The sequence below is a fragment of the Canis lupus genome, chromosome 3 (genome assembly GCF_048164855.1).
Source record: "Canis lupus baileyi chromosome 3, mCanLup2.hap1, whole genome shotgun sequence".
Taxonomy (NCBI): Eukaryota; Metazoa; Chordata; class Mammalia; order Carnivora; family Canidae; genus Canis; species Canis lupus.
The window spans coordinates 76,759,002-76,786,844 of NC_132840.1; the positions used below are offsets into that span (position 1 = coordinate 76,759,002).

General features: G+C 42.3%; 1 protein-coding gene and 1 long non-coding RNA gene across 9 annotated transcripts in view; one reads left to right on the top strand and one right to left on the bottom strand.

The window, feature by feature from the left end:
• Positions 1–1,462: 1,462 nt before the first annotated feature.
• LOC140631135 (uncharacterized) lies at positions 1,463–5,627 on the bottom strand. The gene is made up of 3 exons (XR_012028787.1): positions 5,253–5,627; positions 4,422–4,990; positions 1,463–1,739 (listed from the first exon to the last, which is right to left on the bottom strand). It is a non-coding gene; the product is annotated as an uncharacterized lncRNA (long non-coding RNA).
• LOC140631134 (uncharacterized) overlaps positions 4,631–27,843 on the top strand; it is a 138,969-nt gene continuing 115,756 nt past the window's right edge. For 4 of the 8 annotated variants that reach the window (XR_012028786.1, XM_072822411.1, XM_072822409.1 and 1 more), the window contains exons 1-3: positions 4,633–5,329; positions 6,185–6,324; positions 9,634–9,781. Coding sequence is in view for 7 of the 8 variants with exons in the window: in XM_072822411.1 (XP_072678512.1) it covers positions 5,099–5,329; positions 6,185–6,324; positions 9,634–9,781 (519 nt within the window). In the remaining variant the exon portion in view is untranslated. Of the gene's footprint in view, positions 5,330–6,184; positions 6,325–9,633; positions 9,782–27,843 lie in introns of all 8 variants that reach the window. The other 4 variants (XM_072822407.1, XM_072822406.1, XM_072822408.1 and 1 more) reach the window with 2 other exon arrangements.

Consider the following 27,843-nt stretch of genomic DNA (forward strand, 5'->3'; position numbering starts at 1 on the left):
CTACCCTTAAATATCACAATGTTAGGATGTTACTCCAAGTAATTAGAGACACAGAGAACGGAGCAATGAGATTGGTTGCCACTGTAGATAATATTATCATAAAGGTAAAATTCCATTGCAATGACTGTTATTACGGTATTATGCTTCCGTGCTATCTTGAAACGAGTACTTTCTCTAATTATCTAAAACAAACCAAAACAAAAGCCTGCATAAGATAGTGCATTTCCTTTCTAATGACGGTATTTGATTGTGAGCTGTCTGCAGGACACAGGGAAAACCTGAATGGAGCTTTTGTCTTACTATGAAGTAAACATCAGACTGCAGTTTCTTCTTTTCCCTCTTCAACATCACAGGGGCTGAAACAATATTTCACTGAGCTTCCAAACCACCACCAGTGGTCAAGGGGAGGAAAGTAGAGGGGCAGGAGTCCAAACGCCTTCCTCTAAGCAGGTGGAAAGCCTCCTTTTGCCCTTTCAATTCACAGGGGGAGAGAATGGACACAGCAGGTCTTATCTCCAACACCTGGGGACAGGAAAAGTGGCAACCTATCCTAACAGAACCCCGTTGTGCATAAAAACGTGGAAGGGAAGGAGGAGAAAATGCAATTGCAGAGCTCTCTTCACAGAGAGATTATACTTTGAGAACACAGCGCTGCTTGCAGGGTTGATACAATTATTTGCTTTTTTCAGGTAAGACAAGAGAAAAGGTCAGAAGGAATTGGATTTCTGTGACTACCTTCCAGCACATGATAATGGAGCACCCACGACATGGGGATGCAGCAGTGAGCAATGCAGGAAAGGGTCCTACTCACATGGAATACATGTTCTAGTGGGTGGGGGGCGGGGGACAGGACAAATAGAGTAATACATATGGAATATGTCAGGGGGTGGCAAGTGCTGGGAAAAAGAATGGAGCAGGATAAGGGTAGAGAGGTGGCTGCTGGAGGGGTCGTTGCTATTTACATAGGGTGGCCAGTGAAGGTCACGCCAATAAGGTGATGTGTGAGCTGAAAATGGAAAAAGTGTTGAGGGAATAAACCATCTAACAGTTTTGGGGAAAACCACTGCAGACTGAGGGAACAGCAAATGCCAACGAACACCCTGAGATAAGAGCACATCCAGCTTTCAGTCATGCATTCATTTATTTCTTTGGCCATTCATTCATTCATTGACGCTCTTTCTTACAAATAATAACTTTAATGTCAACAACGTACATCTAGGGAACACTTTTTGTTAAACTTGTACTTCATTGTGGTCATGAAATGCATATTTGTTGGGGCACCCGGGTGGCTCAGTCGGTTAAGCATCTGACTTCAGCTCAGATCATGATCCCAGGGTCCTGGGATCCAGCCCTGCATCAGGCTCCCTGCTCAGTGGGGAATCAGCTTCTCTCTCTCCCTCTGCCCCCGCTAATAAATAAATAAAATCTTAAAAAAAAAGGAATGCATATTTGTTGACCAACTAATATATATTTGACGTAAGAGGAAAATAGAGAGGAGTCAGGCAAGATGCTCATCCTCAGAAAGAATACAACCCAACCTAGAAACAGACATCAGCAAATCGATGTACACCGGGGGGTTCCTGGGATTGGGAAAATAGCATGGGCTTTGGAGAAAGAGACTCTTATCTAGCCCTTTGTAACTAACTTGGGCAAGTTCGTTTCTTCTTTGAGCCATGGAGTCCTGGGCAAGCGAGATCTGTTTTGTAGAACTCTTGTGAGGAGTCGATGAAATAATCTATCTGAAGTAAATAACAAATAGAAGGTCTAATTAATGTACCATCTCTTCTCCCTCTCCTATAATATTAGTATGATATGACTAACTAGCTGAATGCATACTAAGAATAGTATACATTCATAATCCTAATATTTGGCACATTGTATCGTGGCTAACCGATTATGTGCCTATCTCTCATCTTAAACCCAGGTTTTCTTGAAGATAAGCAACCTCGTTAATAACCATTGGGGCTAATGGGCCCAGCCCAACACCTGGCACATGGTAGGGTATTCAGTAAATATATACCGAACGTATGGAATTAGCGAATGCTTAGAATAGGCACAGTCAGCACTGTTTTCTGCCATAGATAATTACGTAGAAGAACAGAAAGGTAAACTAATTTCTTCTTGATTATACAACAGAGGTCAAGAGTCAGATTTTTCTATACGGTCTGTACGGAGTCTGGCGCATCTAAAAACATAATTTAAAATCTTTCTAAACACGGTATATTTGGGAGGCCAGTCTGAAACAGGGCCTTTCCATGCATTTCTTTTACAGTTGGTTTAAATAATTAGGATATAGTAAACTCTTTATTCTCAACAGTAATGGAAACATAATTGAATCCCCCGGATTATGCAGAAGATCATATTGTCCATTGGTTTCAACTCCTCTTAAGTGGACTCAGTTAATTTCATTTTATCTTCCCTTCTTGTTTATTCTCAGGCAGAGAAACTGAACAGCTTTGACTTCCTCTGGCACCCAGTCAGTACTCCATAAGTATTTGTTGAATGAATAAATGATGAAAGGACTCTTAGCCACGACCACTCCCTAAGAGGCTGATTGTTTCTTTCATCAAGATGCCAACACCCTCAGCCTCTCCTTCACCCCTTTTACTGCATCTAGGCCATCTTCATCCCTTCATCTCTCATTAACACCCTCATCCCCTCACTCCTCCCACGTGCTGCAGTGCCCACTACAGCTGAGTCAGGCCCCCTCGACTCCTCGAAGGCGCAGCATTGTGTGAGAGGGTCTCTAAACGCCAGCGACATGACCAACACACATCCAGCCATCTGACTTCAGCAGGTGCTTACTGATAACCTTATTATTCATATCTTGCATTTTTCCTAGCATTGTGCCACCGTTTTCTCAAGTTTCTGTGTTTCCTCAGCCCCAGTCTTATTTCCTCCCAGCCCTTAGCATCAGCAGACCATGTCACCTCACTTGGAGTTGGGAAGCCAGCAGAGTCCATCTTGGCACAAGTCAGATCTGTCACACGTGTTTGCTAATCCCCTCAACCAGCTTGCTTATTTATAAATCTCTGTCCATCTCTGGTCCTCCCTGGGCTGTTTCTGCGTTGTCTCTCCACTCTTGTGTTGGCTGCTTCCAGAACTTCCATGTCCTTGACTCTGCTTTTGACTACTCTTCCAGTTATCTGTTGTATCTCCCCAAATTAGAAGTTTTAAACAACTCCATTTTACAACATCACACAATTTTGTCAGATGTTCAGGCAGGGCTTGGCTGATTGGCATCAACTGGGTCACTTGGCAGCATTCAGCTGAGGGTTGGTCAAAAGAGTGTGAACCAACTTCATTTACATGCATGGCACCTTGGTGAAGATGGCTGGAAGGTGGGTCTCAGCTGGCTTCCTCTCCATCTCCAAGGCGTCTCTGTGTGATCTCTCCAGCAGGGTCATTGGACTTCTTATTTGACACATCGGGGCTCCCAGAGACAACGTTATCTTAAAGACAAGGCTTAGAAATAACAGTGTCTCTTCTGACACAGTCTGAAGATCAAAGCGGGCCAGCCCTGATTCAGGGGAAGAGGAAACAGACTCTACTTCTCCGTGAGAAGTGTTTGAAAGAATGTGCTGCATTTAAATTTTTTTTTACTGGCATAGTAAAGGACCACACTGCTCTGTGACCTGGGTTATGACATTTGACATAACTTTTTAAAATTATTTTAAAAATTATTAGGGGGGCCTGGGTGGCTCAGTTGGTTAACCGGCCCACTTTTCTTTTCTTTTTTTTTTAATTTTAATTTCATTTTTTAAAGAGATTTATTTATTTATTCATGAGAGACACAGAGAGGCAGAGACACAGGGAGAGGGAGAAGCAGGCTCCATGGAGGGACCCCGACGTGGGACTTGATCCCCGGTCTCCAGTATCACGCCCTGGGCTGAAGGCAGTGCTAAACCACTGAGCCACCCAGGCTGCCCGCTTTTTTTTTTTTTTTAAGATTTTATTTATTTATTCATGAAAGACACACAGAGAGAGGCAGAGACACAGGCAGAGGGAGAAGCAGGCTCTATGCAGGGAGCCCGATGCAGGACTCGATCCCCAGACCCCAGGATCACTCTCTGAGCCGAAGGCAGGGGCTCAACCACTGAGCAACTCAGACATCCCTGCTGGCCCACTCTTAATTCCAGCTCAGATCATGTTCTCAGGGTCCTGGGATCGAGCCCTTCTTTGGGCTCCTTGCTCAGTGGGAAGTCTGCTTGTCTCCCTCTCCCTCTGCCCCTCCCCCTCCCCCTGCTTACTCTCTCTCTCTCTCTCTTAAATAAAAAACTCCAATAAAAAATATACAATAAATAAATAAATACATCTTTTAAAAATTATGAAATAATAAAAATTTTAATAGACTTTGTTTTTTACAGCTTTTGATCCCAGCAAGAATGAAAGGAAAATTATAGAGATTTCCCACAGACTACCTGCCCCCACGTATGCATAGTCTCGGCCATCAGTGAGGCCATAGTCACACCTCCTGATCACCCGAAGTCTGTAGTTGCCATCAGGGTTCACTCTCGCTGGTGTCCATTTTACGGGTTTGGACACATGTGTGATGACAAGCATCCACCATTGTGGCACCACACAGGGTGATGTCACTCTTGTGCAGTAGCCGTGGAGACGATGCATCATCCAGAGTTCCTCTATAAGGAAGGACTTGCTGCCCGTTGGTGGGGAATGCAGAGAGCAGTTTCCTGCTGGCAGCCTCTCGCAAGTCTGCCTCAGTTGCATGGGGCACGATTTTTCCGGAGCTCATGCCTTTCCCAGGGCATCTCACATGCGTGCCTGAGCCATGCGGGTGTATAGAGGCCCAGACACTTTGGTCCGGCCACTTCTAACTGACACAAGACCATTCTGACGGGCAGCACTTACTCCAGAGCTGTCCTCTGGGTTGATGGAGGTCCGCGTTGTGCCTTTACTTCTCCCTTTGCCAAATGCAGCTCCTCCCTTCCCTTCACAAGTGTTGATCTTGCTAAGGAGACTGTCTCAGCACCTGGTTTCAGAGAACCTGCCTGTTACACATGTGCAATATGCAACTACATGTGCCTGCGCATAAACATACACATATTATATATGTACATATAGAACATATGCATCATACATGTATATATGCACATATAAAGGTTATATACGCACACACATCCTCTCACACACATGTACATTCACACCCATCCTGGTGTCTGAAGAGCTGCTTCTGTTCCCATCCAAGGCTAACCACATCTACTGGATATTGATTGCTCTCCTCTGCCCTGTACCTCATTCCTTCCTGGCCTGGTGGTCACAGCCCCATAATTGTTGTGAGAGAATGAAGAAGAGCTGCCTCTTCATCCAGGTACATTTTCTAAAAGTGACTACCAGCCCTAATTGTCTTCTCCTTCTTACTCTGACTATAGGGCTGGGCACAAAGTTCAGCCTGGGCCAATCAGAGTCTTCATGGTATTTAACAGGAACTGAGGAGAAAGGCTTTCTTTTCTGATGGCAAAGTTGGGAAGATACATGCCCGGGGCAGCCCATGGAGTGGGTCTGGGCTATGCTTGTCTTCAGGGGAGTGTGAAAGATTCCTAGAGGGCGGCAGGGGCAGGGGTAAGGCAGTGGTTCTGGAAGCGTCCAATCTCTGGGGACTGCCATCTCCAGCTGCATGCCTCTGCCTGTCGCTGGTCATGTAAGCCTGTGCGTTTCTGTTTGTGCCTAAGTTTGTTGATGAAGATACACAATCACTTGCAACTCAGAGTCATGATGAATAAGTAGATCCCTCCAGTGTTGCTCTCTAGTCTCTTTCTGTCCCTTACAGGACCCTTCTCCAATTATCCCACCTTCCAAAGTCTTTCCTCTGTTCCTCTCTACTGGCTGCTTTCCCTTTGCATGAATTAAACACAGGCCTCCCCAGTGGATGGTGGAGAGAAGACTGCCCATTGAGCCCTGGGTCTCTTTAGCTAAATTCTTTTCACAGTGGGCCCCCCACACCCTCACATCCTTACTTCACTCTCTTAAACTCCCACCACCTGTCTTCTGTCCTCATCTCTCTGCTGAAGCAGCAATTTTGAAACTAGTTATCTAGCACTGGCCACAACAAAATCACCTTTCCTCAGTTTTATTATCTTAGATCTATTTTTGGCACATGACACTATTAAGCACTGACAACCTCCTCAACCCTCCAAACAACATGGTGTCAAACTTCCCTTCCTAGAGGCCCTCCATTCCACTGGCATTCCTGAGCAGTGACGTTCTGGTGGAGTCACAAGGGAGAAGATTCAGAGCGTCGGAGAGGAGGATGTTCTCCTCTACTTTGGAGTCAAGAGGAGCAGCAGCTATCCAGATGGTTTGGAGGTCAGTGGGGAAAAAAGTGGAGGGAACTTAGTTGGCTGCCTTTGTTCTTAGTAAAGAGTCAAAGCTATTGACCAAGAGTGTGGAAGGCTGGATGGAAATATTAGTATTGAAGAAAACGGGTGTTAGAAATATTGTAAAGAACAAATTAGCACATCCAAAAGAAATTGAATAATATGGTTATAAATCAGCAGCGAGGGCCTAGATAAGGTAGCCAGTTGGAATGAAATCAGCATAATTTCATCATTTTTGCCAAAAGTCCAAATTTAAGGGAAACCAATTATAGGGCAATTGCAAGCTTTGAGGCATCATGGGAGTGGTTCACCAGGGTCCAGACTAGATGAAGTTGAGGCCAGAAGAGGCTCTAGACCTCCAGACTAGGACAAATATTAGTTTAGCAAACTAGAGAGAAGGAGAAAGAATGATGACAAATCATTGGTAAAGCAGGGATCTTGAAATAGAAAAGCTCCAGCTGATGACATGACCCCTGGTGTGGCCATCCTTGGCACTAGCAGTTCTCAAATTGTGCATCAGAATCACATGGAAGCCTTGTTAAAGCATATTGCTGGCCCCACCTGCAGAGATTCTGATCCAGCATGTCTGGAGTGGGTATGAGATGTGCATTTCTAACAAGTTTTTGGTGATGCTGATGCTACTGGTCCAAGGACCATGCTTTGAGGGCTGCTGCTTTGCTGTGAGAAATAGAAAGGAGATGAAGATGGTGGTGACGAAGCTGGGATCTGACAGGCCAAGTTCATCAGTCATCAACAAAAACTTAGCGTACTGAAAGGTGCTCAAGGCTTTGAGCGTCAGAAGACTACATCAAGGAGAGTAGGGGGTTGCAGAGAAGAAGGGCTCACATGCAGTGGCTGCAGGATCATGCTCTGCAAGGGGGTTGAGAACAAGTGTGACCTTCTACAAATTGGGGCCAGGGAAGAGGAAACAGTTTCTTGGGGAAACGATTTTGAGACATATTTATAATTAAGGGAAAGACACATTCCCATTTGGACAGTGAGGTACAAAGAATGCTGGTATCAGGATTTACAGCTATGTGGGAGTGTGCTCACTAATCAGAACACGATTCCACAGAACACCAAGTCACTGGGTGATTGGTGGAGCAGGTGCCATGGAGTCTGAGGAGTGGATGGGAACCTGGTTTGGATGAAAATGGGGCTGACAATGGGAAATAGGGAAGAAGACAAGGTGGGCGGGCTCTGGCTATGGACTCTACCTTCCCTATGGGGATCGAACCACCCCACTGGTGGTTGGTGAATATCTATGTGTGCTTTTGCTTTGAGAATGTCTTCTTAGCTTCTGATGATAGTAGTGTGACTGAGTAGAAGGTAGGCAAAAGGTGCTGTGAGCGGAGGCAGGAGGGCAGGCTGACACTATGCCTGTATGGATTTTTCTTTCTTTCCTTCTTTCTTTTGCCTTAAATGCTTTGCAGTATAGTGGCAACAAGTAAATATTTGTTGAAACAATTGATCCATATCACTGATCCCCTTCACTGTCCTCATTGTTGCATAGTGTGGCTTGTGTCTCATCACACATGGCACTGCATTAACAATTGTAACAGGAGGATGCTAATGGGGCAAACGAACATTTTGCAGCAAACAGCATTGGTCACTCTGCTGTAATAAGACCGAGCTAAGAATCAAAGTCCTTGTTTTCACTCTGTTTGTGACCTCGGCAGTGTTTGGGTCTATGATTTTTAAAGACTCTTGCAATTGAAAGCTGTATTGTGTAATGAAAAAAAGAAAAGAGTAGATTTAGAATTACATAGGTTGTGATCCTACTTTTAGATCAGCTCCTTAGACTCTGGAGAAGTTACCCACACCATCTTGTCCCAGTGTCTCTATCTTTTTGTCGTTAAAAGAAAGAAAGAAAGAAAGAAAGAAAGAAAGAAAGAAAGAGAAAAAGAAGTAAGTGGTCTTACAGGGTAGTTGCAAAGATTTAATAAAACAGCATTTCCAACATTCTTAAACACATTTCTGGGACATACCAAGTGTTCAATAATATGATTTACTTGTTTTTCTTTCCTTCCTCAGTCTCCACTTTTACCTTGATCATTCTGTACACTTTTGGGGGTCAGAGAACTATTTTTGCAGTAGGGAGTGCAGGATGCAGATGAGCAAAATACGTTTTGAAGCACTCACCTACACTACACTACTCCTCGCTGTCAAGGGTGTAACAGTCCTTGTTAGGCAGGAAACTTTCCTCCTATTAAGCTCCCTTTTCATGAGTTACGTGCTTGTAAAGCAGGGCTTGGATGTTCTAGAAAGGGAAAGCTTTTCAGAAAAAAACAGGGATTACATTTCCCTGTACATACTCGCAAGTATGAAATTAAGAGGAAAAAGCTTTGCCAAGTCTGCATCGTGCCTGGACACTTGTTCTGAACCTGAAAGTTCTTGGCAGCTCTTAAAGCACGCACCTCCCTTAATCTGTCCCTGGATGGGACCTATCCGGGAAATTTATAGTTTATTTCCCCAATGCTTCATCTTTGTGCATTTCCCTGATGGTGTCAATTAGAGAAAGAAAGAAAGAAAGAAAGAAAGAAAGAAAGAAAGAAAGAAAGAAAGAAAGAAAGAAAGAAAGAAAGAAAGAAAGAAAGAAAGAAAGAAAGAAAGAAAGAAAGAAAGAAAGAAAGAAAAAGAAAAGAAAAAAGGTCTCTATTTCCAGTGTCCCTCATTTCCCGAGTACAAGCTGACAAGAACTTTGTCTGACACTGTGAATACGTTCAAACTGCTTCAAAACAGTTTGAAGAAAACCCTCCTTGAAACGAACTCTGTATACTTGCAGTGTCCCAGAGAAACTCGCTGAAAAGTCACCAAAGTGAGGGGGTAGGGGTGGGGGACCGCCATGCTTTCTACATAATTTTTTTCCTGTTTCAAGACTGGGGAGAGGAGGAGAACTATATCCTGTGAAGTCAAAGGTAGGGCATATTAAGGTTTTTTTGGCACTGCGAATTGCTACCATAAAGTTCAGACTCCAAAAAAAAAAAAAAGTCTTCTGTTCACTTCAGTTGAAAATAAAATCAGAATCGAGGGAGCCAACATCCTCTTTCACTTAATATGTAAATGGCGGTGCTGCCAGCGTGTGATTTACTCAGGCCTGTCTTAGTTTGTTTCTGTCACAGAACGCTTCTCTTAGGTTCCTTGAGTTAGATGCAGCAAGTCAGGAATATAAATTTATAGAGTATGATCATGAGAGAGCCGCCTTGATGTTTTTCTTTCTTACAATGGTGTTATGTGTGTGTGTACGTGTGTGTTTTCCAAAGGATATGACCCTGACTCTGCTGATTTTTTTTTTTAGATGTTTTGAGAGAAGGCGAGGCATTGTTAGAAGAAGTGGGAACGCAGAAAAAAATGAACAGAGTGACCTTGATGGTTTGGGGTGGCATGTTGTCTCCATCTCTTCTGGGAAGTGGTCTTTTTCTGTGGTGCATGATCCCAACGGGCAGGTAGGTTTGGGCCTGTTTGCAATAACCAATGTGATGCTCCACGTCCTTCTCTGGAGGGAGATATTAGAAGAACAACAATGACAGCACCCCTAAGGGCATGGAGGGGGGAAAGCCTAAGGAATCTGAGATATGAGGAGGTTCCAAGTAAAATAGGAACAAAAGCTGGGCTTAGCAGCCTCATCCTGGACTGTCTGTATCTTCCCCTTATCAAAGCACTGCCCTTGACCTTACTATTTGGCTTCCCGGTTGTTTGTGGGACCACTGCACACCCTGTTCCCCACAGATGGAGGCAAAGTCTGCATTCACACGATGAGACTTGTCTTCTCTCTGTAGGCTCTGTTCCCAGAACAGGCCGGCCTCGTTCGGATTCTTCCATTCAGGAGCACCAAAGCAGTCTGTATTTTGTCTGTAAGATCTCAGGGAAGCCTCCGGCCTGGAGGGTCATCCTGGTTGTTCTAGATGGGTCTTCCCGAGAGAGAGCAGTGTTCCATGGGAGCTGACCCCTTGGCAGTCTGCCCTTGTCCTAGGATTCATCACTTCACGTAGGACAGCAGATACTCCTTCCTCCATTACTACTTTGAAGGGTGGGGAGGAAGGAGTGGGCCATGAATATTTAATCAGGGAAAAGTAGGAGAGCCTTATTTGGAGAAACTACTTAATAGCAGTGCTGGTCCCTCCCCAGATGCAGGTGGATGCCACGTTGCCAGCCTAGCTCCAGACATTTGCAGGCTTTCATCTTTAATCATCTCTTCTGGGTTTGCTTTGAGTGGGGATCTACGAAGGCTCCTGTCTCTCCATCAAAACGCATCTCTAATTTAAACAGCTGTTAATAAGGGTTAAATCTGCAGGCTGAGCTGGCCCTTCACTTGTTACTTGCAAAGGGGGAAAAATCAATGGAGCAGGAAGCCAGAGGGGCGTCCATTTTGAAAAGCCGTAATGAATTACGTTTCCTTAGCGAAGCTGGCAACCTCCAGTCCTGCTCTCACAGCCTCCCTTTCACATATCCAAGCCCTCTGCGACACATCAAATTTAATGAGACTGCACAGATCTCAAATAAGGAAGGGGAGCGCTGCTGCTGGGGCACTTTATTAAGGAGGATCAGAGAAAACTCTGGCTTTTAAAAGGAGCCCTTAAAGGCAAAGGATCTTTTTGGGGGGCTGTGGAAGGAGGTCCCTGATTTCATTGTTTCATGTCCCCTCTGGTCTGGAGCACTTGACGACCTAATTCATCGTGAGCTCTTGGGGCTCAGCCTTAGCAAACAGGTCCCCGAACCTCAGGACCACTGCAGACCAAGAGGACTGGGAACCTTTTGATTTAGCACCACCCCCACCCGCCTCAGGTCCATTAGAAGCAAATGGAGAGAGTAGCTTTCTGCAACTGCCTTCCATGTGATGAATCATTGTCATAACTGTATTTTCCAAATCAATAATTAAATCACTTATTTGCCCGATAGAACTGCACTTATGCAGATAGTGGGCGAAAGATTTTGAAATCTAGAAAAGCCGGTAGATGTGTTGGCCGCACATTTAAGAGTCAGAACGTTACCTGGGCATCAAGAGAACTTTTCGTTCATGTATCAGCTTTGTTGCTAATTTACAAAGCCTCTGTGATAAAATGCTATAACTCGACCTTCAATTTACTCGTTTATGAAATGAGAGGGTGAGGATAATCTACAATTCTCCACTGAGACTTCAGGCTCTGGATCAGTCTTGGAAAACAGAAGACACAATGGTGCTGAACCAGGGACACTGTGTGAGCTAGACACAGCTCTAGAGAAAAGCAACACACTTCTTTGGTGAGTCTTTCCTAGAGCCTCCCAGAAAAACTATTCTGGGATGCAGATCTCCAGGTACTGCATTCCAGAACTGTTTTCCTCTCCTAATCTCTGGTGACGACCAGATTTTTCTTATGCCCTGTGTAAGAAAAATAATGATAAAATGATAGCTGACATGTACAACACTGTGATCATGTGCCAGGCAGGGGGCTGAGGGGTGTATGAGCATTCTCCTGAGGGGCATGGGAGAGGAGAACCTGTGCTGGACCCAGCCCTCCTGGATTCAAATCACCTCTTTGCTATTTCCTGGCTGTGTGACCTTGGGCAAGTTACTTAATTAACAGTGCCTGGCACATAATAGGTGCTACAGAACTGCTGATGTTATGATCTCATCTCAACCTCAACTTATTCCTGCGAGGTAGGTATGATGATCTCCATCTTCCATACAGGAGCCTACAATGGAACACCAGGGTGGCTCAGCAGTTGAGCATCTGCCTTTGGCTCAGAGCGTGATCCCGGAGTCCTGGGATCGAGTCTCACATCGGGCTTCCTGCATGGAGACTGCTTCTCCCTCTGCCTGTGTCTCTGCCTCTCTCTCTCTCTCTGTGTCTCCCTCTCATGAATGAATGAATAAATAAATAAACAAATATATAAAATTGTATAGGAGCCTACAGCTCAACACCTGCCCTGAGATCACCGGGTTGGTGAGCGGTAGAGCTAAGAATCAAAACCTGAACTCCCAATCAGTTTGGGTCTTTTCAAGTCTTCTTTGTGCTTTAGTGGAAGTAAAATCAACCCATGTTGTTGAAGCAAGAATGTTTATTCTCCCCTCTACTCTCTATCTCAGAGCTCTTGGATTTCTCTTGGTCAACTTTCCCAGCCTTCCCTTTTATCCCTTTTTCTGTAGGTTTGCATCACAGTTCCTGTTTCCATTTCTTTTTTTTTTTTTAATTTTTTTTTTTTAAGATTTTTATTCATGATAGTCACACACACACAGAGAGAGAGAGAGAGAGAGAGAGAGGCAGAGACACAGGCAGAGGGAGAAGCAGGCTCCATGCACCGGGAGCCCGATGTGGGATTCGATCCCGGGTCTCCAGGATCGCGCCCTGGGCCAAAGGCAGGCGCCAAACCGCTGCGCCACCCAGGGATCCCCATTTCTTTCTTTCTTTGTGTGGCCTTCTCTTCAAGGCCATTGCAGTTTTTCTTGGGGATTCCATTATGAGACTGGCGTACAATGTCTTGCTCTGCACCACTGATTGGGCGAGGAGGGAAGCCAACCAGCAGGAGAGAGGAGGGCAGTGCCCAGACTTCTATTGGGACTAAAAGGAAACCAACCGATCAGGTAGGCCTGGATGACTTTGTATCCCAGATGGCAGCTTTCTGGAACATAAAGGCCCAGAAGAGATAGCAGTTGAACGGAAGGATGGTGAGATTAAATGTGAATATGGGAAAAAAGCCCTGGAGTATGGGTAGATGAGGTCAGAGAATGCAGCATGTACTGTTGAGACCTTGTTGGGAGAATGCACTGGAAGAGAGCAGTGACATTCATTGTAACTCTTTGAGGGTAACTTTTGCTTAGTTTCGTCCCTATTGGGAAATAATATGGGGTGTTCAAACTGAAGAGTCTTGGAAAGGATGGCAAGGTGATGGAATCAGTTGCTTGGCCCATCTACGTCTCTGGACTCCTACCTTAGCTTGTGGTCTGATTTTATCCATGGGTAGACAGAAGAGAGATAACTTATGCACGTATGCATGTAGTTTGCAATGTTATTTGTTTAAAGTCAAGTTTTCTTTGTGTCCTCTGTCTTTGTTTTATGGCGGTGCATCCTCTTTCTATGCTCATGCCACCATCTTAGTCTTAAAGCTTCTTGTTAGAACCACGTTGTTTCTTCTCTCTTTGTCTCCTGGCACTTCCTGCAGTAAAGGGTACTGTCTGTGTTGACTACTTCCTTAGAAAAGTCTTTCTTGGTGTAACTGAGTGTTCCCAGAGGGGCGTTCCCTTTTTCTTCTGCCCTTTCTGGCTCTCAGCATTTAACCCTGGTGGTAGTCAACAGACTTTAACAATACATGGAATCAGAGTTATTCAGCTTGTGGTGAGCAATCTAGGGAAAATACCAAATTAATTAGTTATCATAGGTGGTAGCAAGTGCCTTGGCCTGCTCTAGAGAACTAGGTGTAGGGCTTCTTTTGAGACTGAGCTAGAAATGGAGCCAATGGCAGAAATCTGAGACATATCTCAGGAATACACTAATAATCTCTAACAAACTGCTATAATGTGAGACCACAATAGCAGGATCTTCACTCTACTTTGAAGCATTGACAATAGGCTTACCCCTGCATTTTCTCTGACCTTACTTCTGACCAATGAGGTAGGAGATGGAAAGGAAACTTCAAGAATACAGATAGACTTAATGTCAGTAGAATCCAGGTTTCTAAGCATAAGAAGTTATCTAACATGGAATTGGTGTGCTGGACCCTTGAATAAAGTGAACACCCAAGGTCTGCTTGACTTCATGGCTCCTGCAGATACACCACAGCCATCCAGGTATCTTTTTTTTTCTCACAGAGCCAAGAGGTTCATAATCTGAGCCACAAGAAAGCCATTTTTAACTGATAGTGGATAGTGGATATCTGTATTTATACTTCCACAGCCATGGGTTCATAGTCTCCACCTGGGGCACTGATATCTGAAGTGAGATACCATAAAGTTCACTGCTAACATGTTATGTGTTCACTGCTACCATTCTGCTCTAGTCTGACAGTGGTTTACAGGGCTCTAAAGACAGTAGATTGGAAGGAATCATAATACAACTTGCCTTGATTATCTCTTGGTTTTCCTTGGTTTTAAATTTAAATTTAAAAAAATTTGAATTTTTCCTCTTGATAAGTGAACATTTACTGATATTAATCCAGGATATGCTGTGTGCAGGGCTGATGTGATTTATGTGTCATGTGATGGACAGAATAAGGAACAGAATGTTCTACTTCTAACCAGGTACTTGAAGACACAGGCAAATAGGCATAGCTATTAGGCAAGTGAACATAACGTATCTGGGCCTCAGTTTCCATATTTGTAAAATATAATACCCACTTCATAGGTTTGTTTGGGAGATTAAATAAGATATTGTGTATAAAGCCCTTGGCACATGACATGATACATAAAAAGTACTCAAGCACAATAAGAATCCCTATCGATAATATGCATAATGAAAGCAGTGTAACAAACTGGTTGCAGACAAAGTGCATGAAAGAACTTGCTGAAGAAACACAGAGATCCATAAAGATCATCTTAAAGTTTAAGATTAAACTAGGGCTTTACAATGACAAAATTAAAGAAAAAAGAAAAGAAAAATCCCTCAAACTATCCGATCAATTCTGTGATTTCACAAGTGGTCAGTTTTGTGAAAAATACTTGTATGTATAAAATCATACTTGCTGCTTCGCTTACAACTATTGATCTACCAGATTCGGCAAGACACAGCCTGTGTGTGCACACAAGTGTGGTACAAGGGCAAGTGTTCCCTGCTGCTCTGCTCTTGTCGGAGATTGTGAACTTTGGCAAGTCTACTGGACTTTCTACAGGAAAATAATCTAGGATGGTTAAAAAAATGGAGACAAAGGTATGAAAAGCATCTAAGTTTTTAAAAACTAACACCAGCCCTTGCTGGCAGTAAACTAAGGGACTTGGCCATTGTAGATGCTGGCCAGGAGAGGAAGAAAGTCTCCAGAAGGGCATTTATAAGGGCGCAAGGGGACAACTTGACAATAAGCCCATTTTGCTACTCAAGGGCAACACTTGAAGACTGTTCAGTGCCAAAGCCTGGGAGAAGCCTGGGGACAAGGTTTAGATTGTAGCTTTCTGAAGCCACTTTGACAAATATAGCAAGAAGGAATTGGGAAGCGGTGGGTAAAGAGAATTCTGTTCTCTGAGCAGAGTGTCTCCTCCATCACCTGTGCCGCCTCTGCACATCCCACCATGCCATGCTGGAAACATCCCTAGGATGCTCTGTCCCTGGGCAGAGTTTCCAAGGCCTCCCCCGACAACCCAGAGAAGGTGAAATAAAGAAAGGAAACAAAAATGATGGGAGAGAGGAGGAAGGAAGGAAGGAAGGAAGCAAGGAAGGATCTCTTTCCAGGAAGTAAGGCATTTAAATGACTTAGGAAGCTTGAGTCAGAAAGTTGAGAGTTAAAAATCTAAAAAAAAAAAAAAAAAAAAAAAAAAGAGAATGCAAAACATCAAGACTCTTGGTGCCAAGAGGTTAGAGCTAGTGAAAAGCCAAGGACATTTGGCTGAGTGTGTGGTGAGGGAAGTGGTATTAAATTCAGGCATTTCAACTGGGCGACTTTGGGCAAACATCAAAATGAACAGGCTAAAGCCCTCGCTGTGGTGCGAGAGGTATGGTATGTGGGACAGTCCCCAGGGTCTGCCCTGCCCCCCCTCCCCCGGCTCCCCCGCCCCCCACGTGACTCCCCCTCCTCACCAGGGCAGTGGAGGAATGTAGGTGGAGTCGCCTGGGCTGGGGCTCTACCGGGGATAACCGAATTCACAGGCTCTGCCGCCAGCTCCTGGGGGCTCCCAGAGACAAAGGGTTTGCAAAGCAGGGGGAGTATTAACCACTTTGTTCTGGGTTCTGTCCCTAACTCCAACGTTTCAAAATGTTCCCTCGTTTTCCCTTAACATTTCCAACTCCTTTCTTACATCGTGTTTCCTTCCTGCAATTGACTTTGCTCCCAGGTTTCTGTGCTCCATGAGGACGACAGGTGTGTGTGTGTGGGGGGGGGGGGGGCTTGATGAGGACAGGTGGGGGGGTGTGAAGGGGAGAGGGTCAGAGGAAGCCGGAAGGAAGAAGGACCCCACAACCCAACCTTCTTCAGCTGCGTGAAAATAATTCCAGATTTGCAAAGGGCTTTGGTGAGATTGATTGTTGCGGGTGGGAAGGGGGAGGTGATGCTGTGACATTGCTGAACAAGAGCTTTCCTCTCTCTCTTCCCGGGTGCCTGGGTCTCCCAGTCCCCCTGAGCCCGGCTACTTTTGAAGAGTTAAATCTAAGGGAAAACACAGTTTGGAGAAGGTGCTTCACAGAGGGCCAGAGAACAGGCTGCCTGATATTTACGTAATCTGGCAAAAGGGAGGCTGTGTCATGAGACAGAAGCCAGGGCTCAGGAAATAGAGAAAAAGAGGAGAGAGAGGCAGGAAGGTGGAAGAGAAGAAAGGGAGTGAAGGAGGGAGGAAGAGAGAGAGAGCGAGAGAAAGAGGAAGCACATGAACCATAGTTGGAGATCCCAGGAGGATAAGCAAACAGGGGAAAGGAGTAGAAAGAACCAACATAAATACAGAGTGCAGAATTTCTTAGCACAGTCTGCTGGAATTATGAATTAAACAGCCTAGCATGGATGTGAACTTAACCTTCAAAACACGGGCAAGTTGAAAGTTTAGAGCATTTAAAACATTTTCAACAACGGACCCTGATTTATGCCGTGAGACCACCCTGACCATATGAGCTTCGCAATCAAAGCAACAAGAAGTCAGTAGTTGAAATGTCATGTCAATAAGAACCCAAGAAAAGCAGGTTTCTGATCTAAGTGAAAGTGGACTGCAGCTCACGCTATGGTTTGCACCATGACTTATTTCTCATTGGGTTCTTATTTTGAACCCGACCCAATCTACCTCATAAAAGCTTGCAACTCAACTCTCAGGCTGTTTTCATGAGGAAAAGTCCCTTAAACCTTTTCTTCTCCCCCAGGGTCTTGAACTTCGAGTTTAGAATACATCCAACCGATAGTCGGGAAAAGCTCTGAGGCCTGCTTTGTGTGTGCACACACACATAGGTGCATGGTGCATGCTTTTGTGCTCCAAGGTGGTTTCCTCTGCAAACTCACACACCCACAGGTGTATACACCTCACAAAGTACAAATGAGCATGTGTGATGAAAAGTCTCGAGCTCCCTTCCCCCTTGGAAAATGCTTTCACGGTGTTTCCAAGTGTGGCGCATCTCAGCAAGAATAAAAAATAGAAGGGATGAGGAAATGAAGGGAAAATATGCCACTCACTGAGTACCTACTGTGTGTGATGAATTGGGCCGAGCACACTTTATATGGAACGTTGCAATTCATTTGGTTTAATAGCTGCTTTTAGAATCATATTTTAACACATTGCACATCCGAAACAATCTCTTCTGGTAAACTGTCTGAGAGAGAGAGAGGCCATTTCTATTTGAAAAGCCAGCTGTGAGGAGCTGGAAGGCACACAGCTGCAGACAGCTGGAGGGCTGGTACTGTAACTGGATCCTTGGAGAAGTGAACTCTGGCTCACAGGCCCTGAGGCCGCATGTGGGAAGGCTTGTCAGCATGGAGGAGTTGCTTCTGTGTTCACTCGTCCAGGGCTTCGACTGCCTTTCTCATTTCTCTGATCCATCAGAACCGATCTGGAACATATAGAACCAAGTTACCTGAGAAACAGAGCACGTTACCCCGAGCCCTTCTCCTAACTTCTTAGCAGATTAGAGTACTGTGACTTTACCCTCTTAAAACGACTTCACCCCTCGCTCCCTCAGATTTGTGGATTGTCCCTCAAGATCTAGAAGGTGCTTTTGGTGTGCTCCAGCAGAAACGGGCCAGACCCTTGAAGCAAACGGGGGCTCTGAAAGAACATGGGGTTGGGGTGAAGAGAAGCCTCTCCCATTTGCCAGGGACATATTTGTCCTGTAGATGAGAAAGGTATCTATGCTTATTTCTCTCCATTCAGTTTTTCTGCACAAAAAGAGTGGCTTGAGTTCTGGAAACACTGCCCAGTGATTTGACCTCACAAGAATTCTCTCATTGTAAATATAAAAAATAATATAGCTATAGAAAGCTAATAACCCCTCCCAACAAGAATCAACTTTGGACTTTGTCATTGAGACTTATCATTGGGTAAGAGAAATGCTTTTAAAGACAGGTTCTGAGCAAGGAGAATAGAAAGGCAGGGGTCAAAGGAAGAGCTCCTCATTTGACTCTGTGGCTGGGCCTATGGGTTGGGTCTGTAGGGCCACCCTTGCCACTTAGAAGTGCCCAGAAAAGCCAAAGTTCTTGTCACTCTCAGCATTCAAAGGTAATGCGCTAGAGAAATACTATCAAATGTCAGCTATGTGGTGCAGAATTTCAGACTACAGATAAGAAATATGTTTAGGGCTTAGGTGCCGAGGAGATCATCAAGTTGGTCAGGAAGTAGACTGTGAGGTGGGTCAAAGCAAAAAGGTTCAGAACATGAGTCGAGAACCTAGAAAGAGTGAGAGAGAGTTGGTACTTAAGTGGGAGTTGCCACATGGAAGTGAGCTGGGTCCGACACAAGGTTTTATCTTTTACACAAAGGGAACTGATCCACTGCCTGGAATGTGGGGAATACTACTGGTTTATATCTGCTTCGTAGTTAATAAGACCTCATTGCAGAGATCATCTCATTTTTACCTTTGGCAATGATGGAGGTAAGAAGAACAGGAGGTATTGTTCCCATTCAGTAGACACTGAAACTCGTTTTAAGAGAGATGAAGAGTTTATTCACAGGTATTGATGGCAGAGACAGCTCAAGAACTTGGTGCTCTACCTACTATATCATAGGACTCAAGAAAGTTATTTAGAAAGAATTGAAATACAAGATAAGGAAGAACTGGATGTGAGAAGCTTCCAGAATTTTGGTATTAGAAGTTGGTCAAGTTTTCCAGCAATGTTATCACTGACAGAAAGAGCTCTATCTTTTTTCTGCACCTTAGTGGTTTCTTCCAAACACATTACCGGAAGTAATTTATTTGACCCAATCTGATCTTCTGATCATCCCTGAACTCAGAAGGCAACTGCACATAAAGACAAAGAAGGGTCTTTCTCCCAAGAAGGAGGCCTAAGCCTGCCTTGCCTCTCTCTGAGGGTTACCAAAAATGCCAGAGATGACATATGCTAAAATTCTTCCTGAAGTGTGAAGCACTGTACATAATTATTCACTTGTTAAATGGGGAAAGGATACTTTTTAAGGGGTCCTCAGATGGCGTAGTTGATTAAGCATCTGACTCTTGGTTTCAGCTCAGGTCATGATCTCAAGGTCCTGGGATCGAGGTCCACGTCAGGCTCCACGCTCAGCACGGAGTCTTCTTGAGATTCTCTCTCTGCCCCCCTCTCTCTGCCCCTCCTGCTCATACTGTCTCTCTCTCTCTAAAATAAATAAATGAAATCTTTTTTTAAAAAAGGAAAATAATACTTTAAATGCCCACGTTGTACTAGATATCATGTTAGGTGTTAGAGATACCCAAATACAGAGCAAAATATAACACAATATAAACAAAATATACCTGAATAGAGAATATTTTTAATCTGGTGAAAGCAAAAAACTCATTGCTTTGTTATTTTGTCAGAAACAAAATAGCCCATTCTTTACTATACCCCAAGGAAGCAGGTATTATTATCCCAATTTCTGGGTGAACTATGAGGTTAAATAACCTGGCCAGGAAGTAGTACCTGAATTTGAAGCCTGAGATTTTGACTCCATGGCTCTTGCTCCTGAGATGAGCAGGGATAGAATCAGAGCCACAGACCATGACAGAAGGGTAGTGATGGGGGAGCTAGAATAGCTAGGCAGAGAAGGAAATACTTAAAGGTTGATGAGGAATTTGCCAGGAGGCAAAGTGATGGATGGTAGGGGGTCCCCCCCAGGCTCATAGAAGAGCATGTAAAATACGGTGAAGGAATTGTGGGTGTGGAAACCAAAAAGCAGCAGCCAGCAATGAGGAGCTGCTTCCTCTACCTCTTCATTTTCTTGGTTCATTTCTTATGGTTTAATATCAATGTATAGAAAACTTCTGCTTTGAATTTCAGTGTTTGTCTTTCCATTGAGTAATAATTCCATTCAAGGAAAAATCATTCTGGGTGGTAAGGAGGTCACTATTTATTTATTTAAGATGTGGGCAAACTCCTAATCAAAACTTCTACCATCATCTAAGCTGGCATTTCCCCGATGTGCTTTGTAAAAACTTTTGCCTACGGCTTTCAGATTTGGTTTGCTAGTTAAAATAATATAATTTGGCAATTGCTGAGGCTTTGTGTGCATCTGTTGTGTGTTTAAGTGGAACCTCATGGAGGATTTGGAAACTCAGGTCACGAAGGCAGCTTTAGAGCTACCTCCCGTTGGAAATACATGGTAGGATTCCATCATTTTCCATTACCATCTTCAGCATAATGTCACCGTCTTCACCATCATTGTAGTCAATGCCTTCAGTCGTGGGTTCTGGAGACTTCAGTTGCCATTAGGGACCACGGGCTATTCCCTCTGGGGGAGAACTGTTTGGAATGTGTATTGATAAGGTCAAACAGAAACAGGTAGATGTGCATGCAGGATGCAACAAAGACTCCAGGAAACTCTGAAACAAGTTAGAAGTTTGAACATCTATAGAAGTTTAATTGGCAAGGGGCTTTGTATGGGGTGATGGGAAGTGGTGCTGGATAGGGAAGCAAACTAGCATATTTGCATACTTTCTGTCCTCACTTAAACTTCTGCTGTTAAGTTAGAAACTTATCTGTTAGCTATTTAACATTCAAATCTATCAACTTTAGAAGAAGTAATACGTATGCCAAAAGTGCTTTATGATTTATAAAGTTCTGATGAATGGCGAGTGGTTCCCACTTTTGTTTTTGAAGAGAAAGCCCATGTTTATTCTTTTCAGGGTCTGAAAACCAGGTCTCAGAAGTTTGATGATTTGGACAGAATCTCTGGACAAATGAATAGAAAAGTATAGAACTAAAATTCAGGTCTCATGACTTACCTCTCAGTGATTTTTAGAAGAGATCTTGTCACCTGTCTGTATCTTGCTTTCCCTAATTGGGAAAAGCTCTTCGCAGAACATAGGATTTCAGGTAGAAATATGGGGGGCAGAGTAGTTCTGTAAGCAGAGCCTGGTTGTAAGGCCAGAATCTCTGTCTCTGGAGACCTAAAAGGAAAGTTAACTTTTGGATGCGATTTACCAGAAGGCCTCCCCATCTGGAAGCAGGGGTGTGCCAAAAATGTTCTTGCTAATGACCTATGATCTTGAGATTCTGTTGAGTGGGATTTCTTGTCTTCACAATGACAAAGCAAATGGAGGAGGATGTAAACCTCAGTCATTCTTATTATTTCTATTTACCCAGGCAAAGCATTGTTAATGTTACTACATAAATGAGTCTAATTAGGAACATAAGTCTTGGACTGCAGAAAATCACTTAGCCGCTCTCCGTGAATGCTGAGTTTAAAGGAAATAGAATTAAAATGCACTATCAGTTTCTCTCTCTCAGTTTCCCACACTCTCCACCCCTCTAATTCTCTACCCCAGTAATTTCCTTGACTCAGTAGTCCCCATCAGCATCTTACCTTTTGGATTTTCCTCTCGATGCATTCTTTCTAGTCTTTCCCTATGCCTTACAGATAATATGAAGCAGATATCTTTCAAAAGTTACTTCTGCTTTGCATGGTAAATCATTTCCAGAGGCAAACTGTTCTCTTTTGTTCAGCAGGACTCCCCCCGCCCTCAGGTCTCATGTCGATCCATCCATTTAGCCATCCATCTTAAATAACAGTTTATCAAGAGCAGAATTATGCAGACCAAGCATTAGCCAACACACAGGGAACATGCTGTAACATTTGCACCCACCTCCCTAACTATCCAAGTTGGAGGACAAGGAGCTATGTTCAGTTTTCAGCAGAATGCACATATGAGGCTCTCCATAAATGCAAAATTTGTGGGCAACACCATTGATAGTATCCTTTTCTAGAGGCATATTCAGTTGAAAGGGATTTTTTTTTTGTATCTTAATTTTCTTAAATTTTTAAAATTTAAATTCAATTAGCCAACATATAGTAGTATATCATTAGCCTCAGATGTCGTGTTCAACAGTTTATCAGTTGTGTATAACCCCCAATACTCACTACACCACGTGCCCTCCTTAATGCTCATCACCCAATTACCCCATCCTCCCACCCACCTTTTTTCCATCAGTTTGTTTCCTATAGTTAAGAGTATCTCATGGTTTTTCTCACTCTCTGATGACTTTCTATTCAGTTTTCCCTCTCTTCCCCTGTGATCATCTGTGCTGTTTCCTATATTCACATATGAATGAAACTATACTATTATTGTCTTTCTCTGATTGACTTATTTTGCTCAGCATAATACCCTCCAGTTCCATCCTCGTCCATGCAAATGGTAAGTATTCATCCTTTCTGATGGCTCAGTAATATTCTCTTTATCCATTTGTCTGATGATGGACGTCTTGGCTCTTTCCACAGTTTGTCCACAATGTGGACATTGATGCTATGAAAATTGGGGTGCAGGTGCCCTTTCAGATCACTACATTTGTATCTTTGAGGTAAATACCTAGTAGTGCAATTGCTGGGTCATAGGGTAGCTTTATTTTTAAAATCTTGAGAAACCTCCATATTTTCCAGAGTAGCTGTACCAGCTTACATTCCCATCAACAGTGTAAGAGGGTTCCCCTTTCTTGGCATCCTTGCCAACATTTGTTGTTTCCTGTCTTGTTAATTTTAGCCATTCTGACTGGTGTAAAGTGGTATCTCATTGTGGATTTGATTTGTATTTCCCTGATGTGAAGTGATGTGGAGCATTTTTCATGTGTCTGTTGGCCATTTGCATGTTTTTTTTTTTTTTTGAGAAATGTCTTTTCATGGGCACAAAAACAGACTCATAGATCAATAGAACAGAATAAAGAACCCAGAAATGGACCCTCAACTCTATGACCAACTAATCTTCAACAAAGCAGGAAAGAATATCCAATGGAAAAAATGATGATCTCTTCAATAAATGATCCTATGAAAATTGGACAGCCACATGCAGAAGAATGAAACTGGACCATTTTCTTACACCATACACAAAGATAAACTCAAAATGGATGAAAGACCTAACTGTGAGACAGGAATCCATAAAAATCCAAGAGGAGAATACAGGCAGCAACCTCTTTGACCTCAACCACAGCAACTTCTTGCTAGACACATCTCCAAAGGCAAGGGAAACAAAAGAAAAAATGAATTATTGGGACTTCATTAAGATAAAAAGCTTCTGCACAGTGAAGGAAACTGTCAATAAAACTAAAAGGCACCCTATAGAATGGTAGAGGATATTTGCAAATGACAAATCAGATAAAGGGCTAGTATCTAAGATCTATATAAAGAACTTACCAAACTCAACACCCCAAAAAACAAATAATCCAGTCAAGAAATAGGCTGAAAGAGATTTAAAAAAATTTAGCTCCTGTCAGGGTGGCTGGGTGGTTCAGCAGGTTAAGTATCTGACTCTTGATTTTGGCTCAGGTCATGATCTCAGGGTAGTGAGATGGAGCCCTGTGTCTGGCTCCACACTGAGCATGGAATCTGCTTGAGATTCTTTCTCTCCCTCTCCTTCTGTCCCACCCTGCTCTCTCTCTCTCTCTCTCTAAAAATAAAATTTTAAAAAATCTTTTAAAAAAGTTGGCCCCTGTCTTTCTCTCTAGGAGGTTGATGTATTAGGAAAATCATGAATTAATTTGAAATACTTCATAATAAACTACGAGATATTAAAACAGAGAGGTAGATGCCTAAGAGGCTGTGCACAATTAGGGAAGATTTGCATTGATGAAAGGTAGCTCATTGAAGAATTAAACTGGGCTTTGAAAGACAGCTGATATTTGGATAATTAAAAAGGAAGATAAAGGACAATAATAGGGAGAATGTGTTATTTTCTAGGCTGTGTTCTACTCTACACACACACACACAGATATATGCACTTATGTCTGTGTATCTGTTTCTCTATATATACTCATTTAATCTGTATAGAAACATATGGTGTGGTACGTTTATCTACTCATTTTGTAGATGAGTAAATTGAATAACAGAGATTTTCAGTAACATAACTAGGAATTGGCAGTCAGAATTTGAACCTAGACAGATTAGTCATAGGGCATATGTTCTTTACCATTGTGCAATAGGATTCCCACAGGTAGACAAGATGAATGGAATAGGAAAGGTTAGATGGGACAGGCCTGTGGAAAGAAAGAATCAACCATGGCTGAGGGAAGGGTGTTAGCATTCTTTACTTCACTAAATAAATGAATCTTTTAAGTATTCAACCAAATCTCTACCATCTACATAGTTTTTAAAGGAATATCTGATGATCCTCAGAAGTTCAGCCCCAGGGCACCACAACAATGGGTTAACTTTTTCCTTTGGTCTACGTTTTATTTTTTCCCTGGTAAAAATAATATTTAATATAGAGCTCAGACCATATGATTTATTGCCTGTTTGAAAATCCTTTTCATCACTGTATATTTTACCAGTAAATATTTAATCCTTGGCACCAAATGCCACCCTGTTTATTAACTTTAGAGCTCATATTTTATAGTAAACCAAATTCTAAAATATCCTATGAAGAGAAGGATATTTCATCTACACAGTCCATGGAGAAATTATATCAAAGCAACCCCAAATAGCACCACTTGATCACCCCTTTAATTATTGGAAAGCTTGATCACTGTAACAACAAACTTTCCTTAACAATAATATCTATATTATATTTCATTTGCTGTAGAATCCCTGGTTTTCATCCCAAACAATTGTCTTATGCCCCAAACATGACCAGAATAAATGACCTGGCTAGAGACTTCACGCCTTTCCATGGGTGGGCCCATCTGCCTGATGATTCTGAGGCTTTGGTTTCAAAAACTTAAAACCACCAGGCTCAGAAAAGATAAATCTTTCTCAGTTTGCTTCAGAAAATCTAAACCCAATATAATCCACGTCAGTGGCTTCTGGAGACAGTTACTCATCTGTCTCTCAGAAATGAGCCTTTTTGGTTCTCACTATTTCCCTTCTAAACTACTGGAGTTGTGCTCTATAGAATGATTTTAAACCATCTCTCTGAGTTTTCTTTCCTCATCGACCTTGCAAAACTCTATACTTCAAAACACATGCTATACTTTCCTATATGCTGTTTATACCATTCACTCTCAAGAAACTGCCTTTCCCTTCCACCTTCCCCATAGTTATTGAAATCATAACCTTTATTTTACTCAAAGTTTAATACAAAGAGCTCACTCCCATGAAGTCTTCCCTGATTTTAAGAAATTAAATACATAATTCCTTATACATATCTTAATTCTTAATACAATATCACTCTTTTACCTGCACCCCGATGTTTCTAGCAGCAATGGCCACTATAGCCAAACTGTGGAAGGAGCCTCGGTGTCCAACGAAAGATGAATGGATAAAGAAGATGTGGTTTATGTATACAATGGAATATTACTCAGCTATTAGAAATGACAAATACCCACCATTTGCTTCAACGTGGATGGAACTGGAGGGTATTATGCTGAGTGAAGTAAGTCAGTCGGAGAAGGACAAACATTATATGTTCTCATTCATTTGGGGAATATAAATAATAGTGAAAGGGAAAATAAGGGAAGGGAGAAGAAATGTGTGGGAAATATCAGAAAGGGAGACAGAACGTAAAGACTGCTAACTCTGGGAAACGAACTAGGGGTGGTAGAAGGGGAGGAGGGCGGGGGGTGGGAGTGAATGGGTGACGGGCACTGGGTATTATTCTGTATGTTAGTAAATTGAACACCAATAAAAAAAAAAAAAACAATATCACTCTTTTTTTTTTTTTTGCCATTCCAGTTCTTCTCCTTTCCTTATATTTACTAGAAACCTTAAATTGTCTCAATTTTTGAAATGGGAAAGATGCCAGGAAATTGCAGAAAGATCAAAGTTTTAGACACTCCAATCCTAATAAAATTAAGTGAAATACATAGGTTGAGAAATAAGTATAAAAACAACTATGCATGATTTAGTTTGAGTATAGTTTATTATATTTGGCAGACATTTGAAAAAAGATTTCCCATGAGTAATCTATGTGTATGCCTGGTAATGCATGGGATGGCATGTTATAAGGTATAAAGAAATTTATCAATATTAATATTATTGTGCATAGTAAGAGCTCTTTTAACATGCCTATGGTTAATTGACTTGTTGGGTTAATGAATGTTCCTCCTTCCCTCTGTAAGACATTCTCACTGATGCTAATAGCACAGTGAGTATTCATAACTAGTAGGCTACTTTCTAGTAAGACTATGAAATTCTGTTCAGAAAAATTTTGTGTTCACTGAGTCAGTTGAATTCATTCCTAAATCTGTTTATTCCAGTTATACTCAGAATTATAATTATAAAATCTAATTTGGTATTGTGTAAGGCAATGGACTATGAATGCGAGAAAGTGTTCTTTATTTGAAAACACAGTTGAAACAAAGTTGAAATATTTTCAAAAGACTCAATAAAGATAATTATTTTAAAAGATTTCTATTGATTACATGGGGATGAGACAGTTATAACTATTTTGACAAAAACATCTAAAAATCTAGAATTCTGCACTTAACTTTCTTTACAAACAACTCCACTTACTAAGACAATCTACAAGAAATCTACAGCTAATATCACAGATAATGGTGAAAAACTTGAAGCTTTCCTACTAAGATCAGGTACAAGGCCAGGATGTCCTTCTCACCACTCTTTTTCAACATTATACTGGAAGTTCTATAGTTAGTGCAATAAGAGAAGAAAAAGAAATAAAAGGTATAAAGATTGGGAAGTGGGAAATAAAACTGCCATTGTTTGCAGATGGCATGATCATCTATGTAGAAAATCCAAAGAATTAGCAAAAACTCTTGCAACTAACAAATGATTATAGCAAGGTTGTAGGATATGAGGTTAATTTACAAAAGTCGATCACTTTTGTATAAACCAGTAATGAACAAATGCAATTTGAAATTAAAGCACCATATAAGCTACATTAGCACCCCCACCCAAAATGAAACACTTAGGTATAAATCTAATAAAGTACATACAAGATCTACATGAGAAAAACTACAAAGCTCTGATGAATGAAATCAAAGAACTGAACAAATGGAAAGATATTTCCTGTTTATGGATAGAAAGACTCAATATTGTGAAGATGCCTTTTTCTCAATTTGATCTACAGATTAAAATCCTGATAAAAATCTCAGCAATTATTTTGTGAATATTCTCGAATTGATTCTGATGTTTACATGGAGAGGCAAAAAGCCCAAAACAACTAACATGATATTAAAGGAGAAGAACAAAATGGGAGGACTGACATTACCCGACTTGAAGACATACTATAAATCTACAGTATTCAAGCCAGTGGGTATTAAGGAATAAATAAATACAGAGATCAATGGAGAAGAATGGAAAGCCCAAGAATTGACTCACATAAATATAGTCAACTGAATTTTG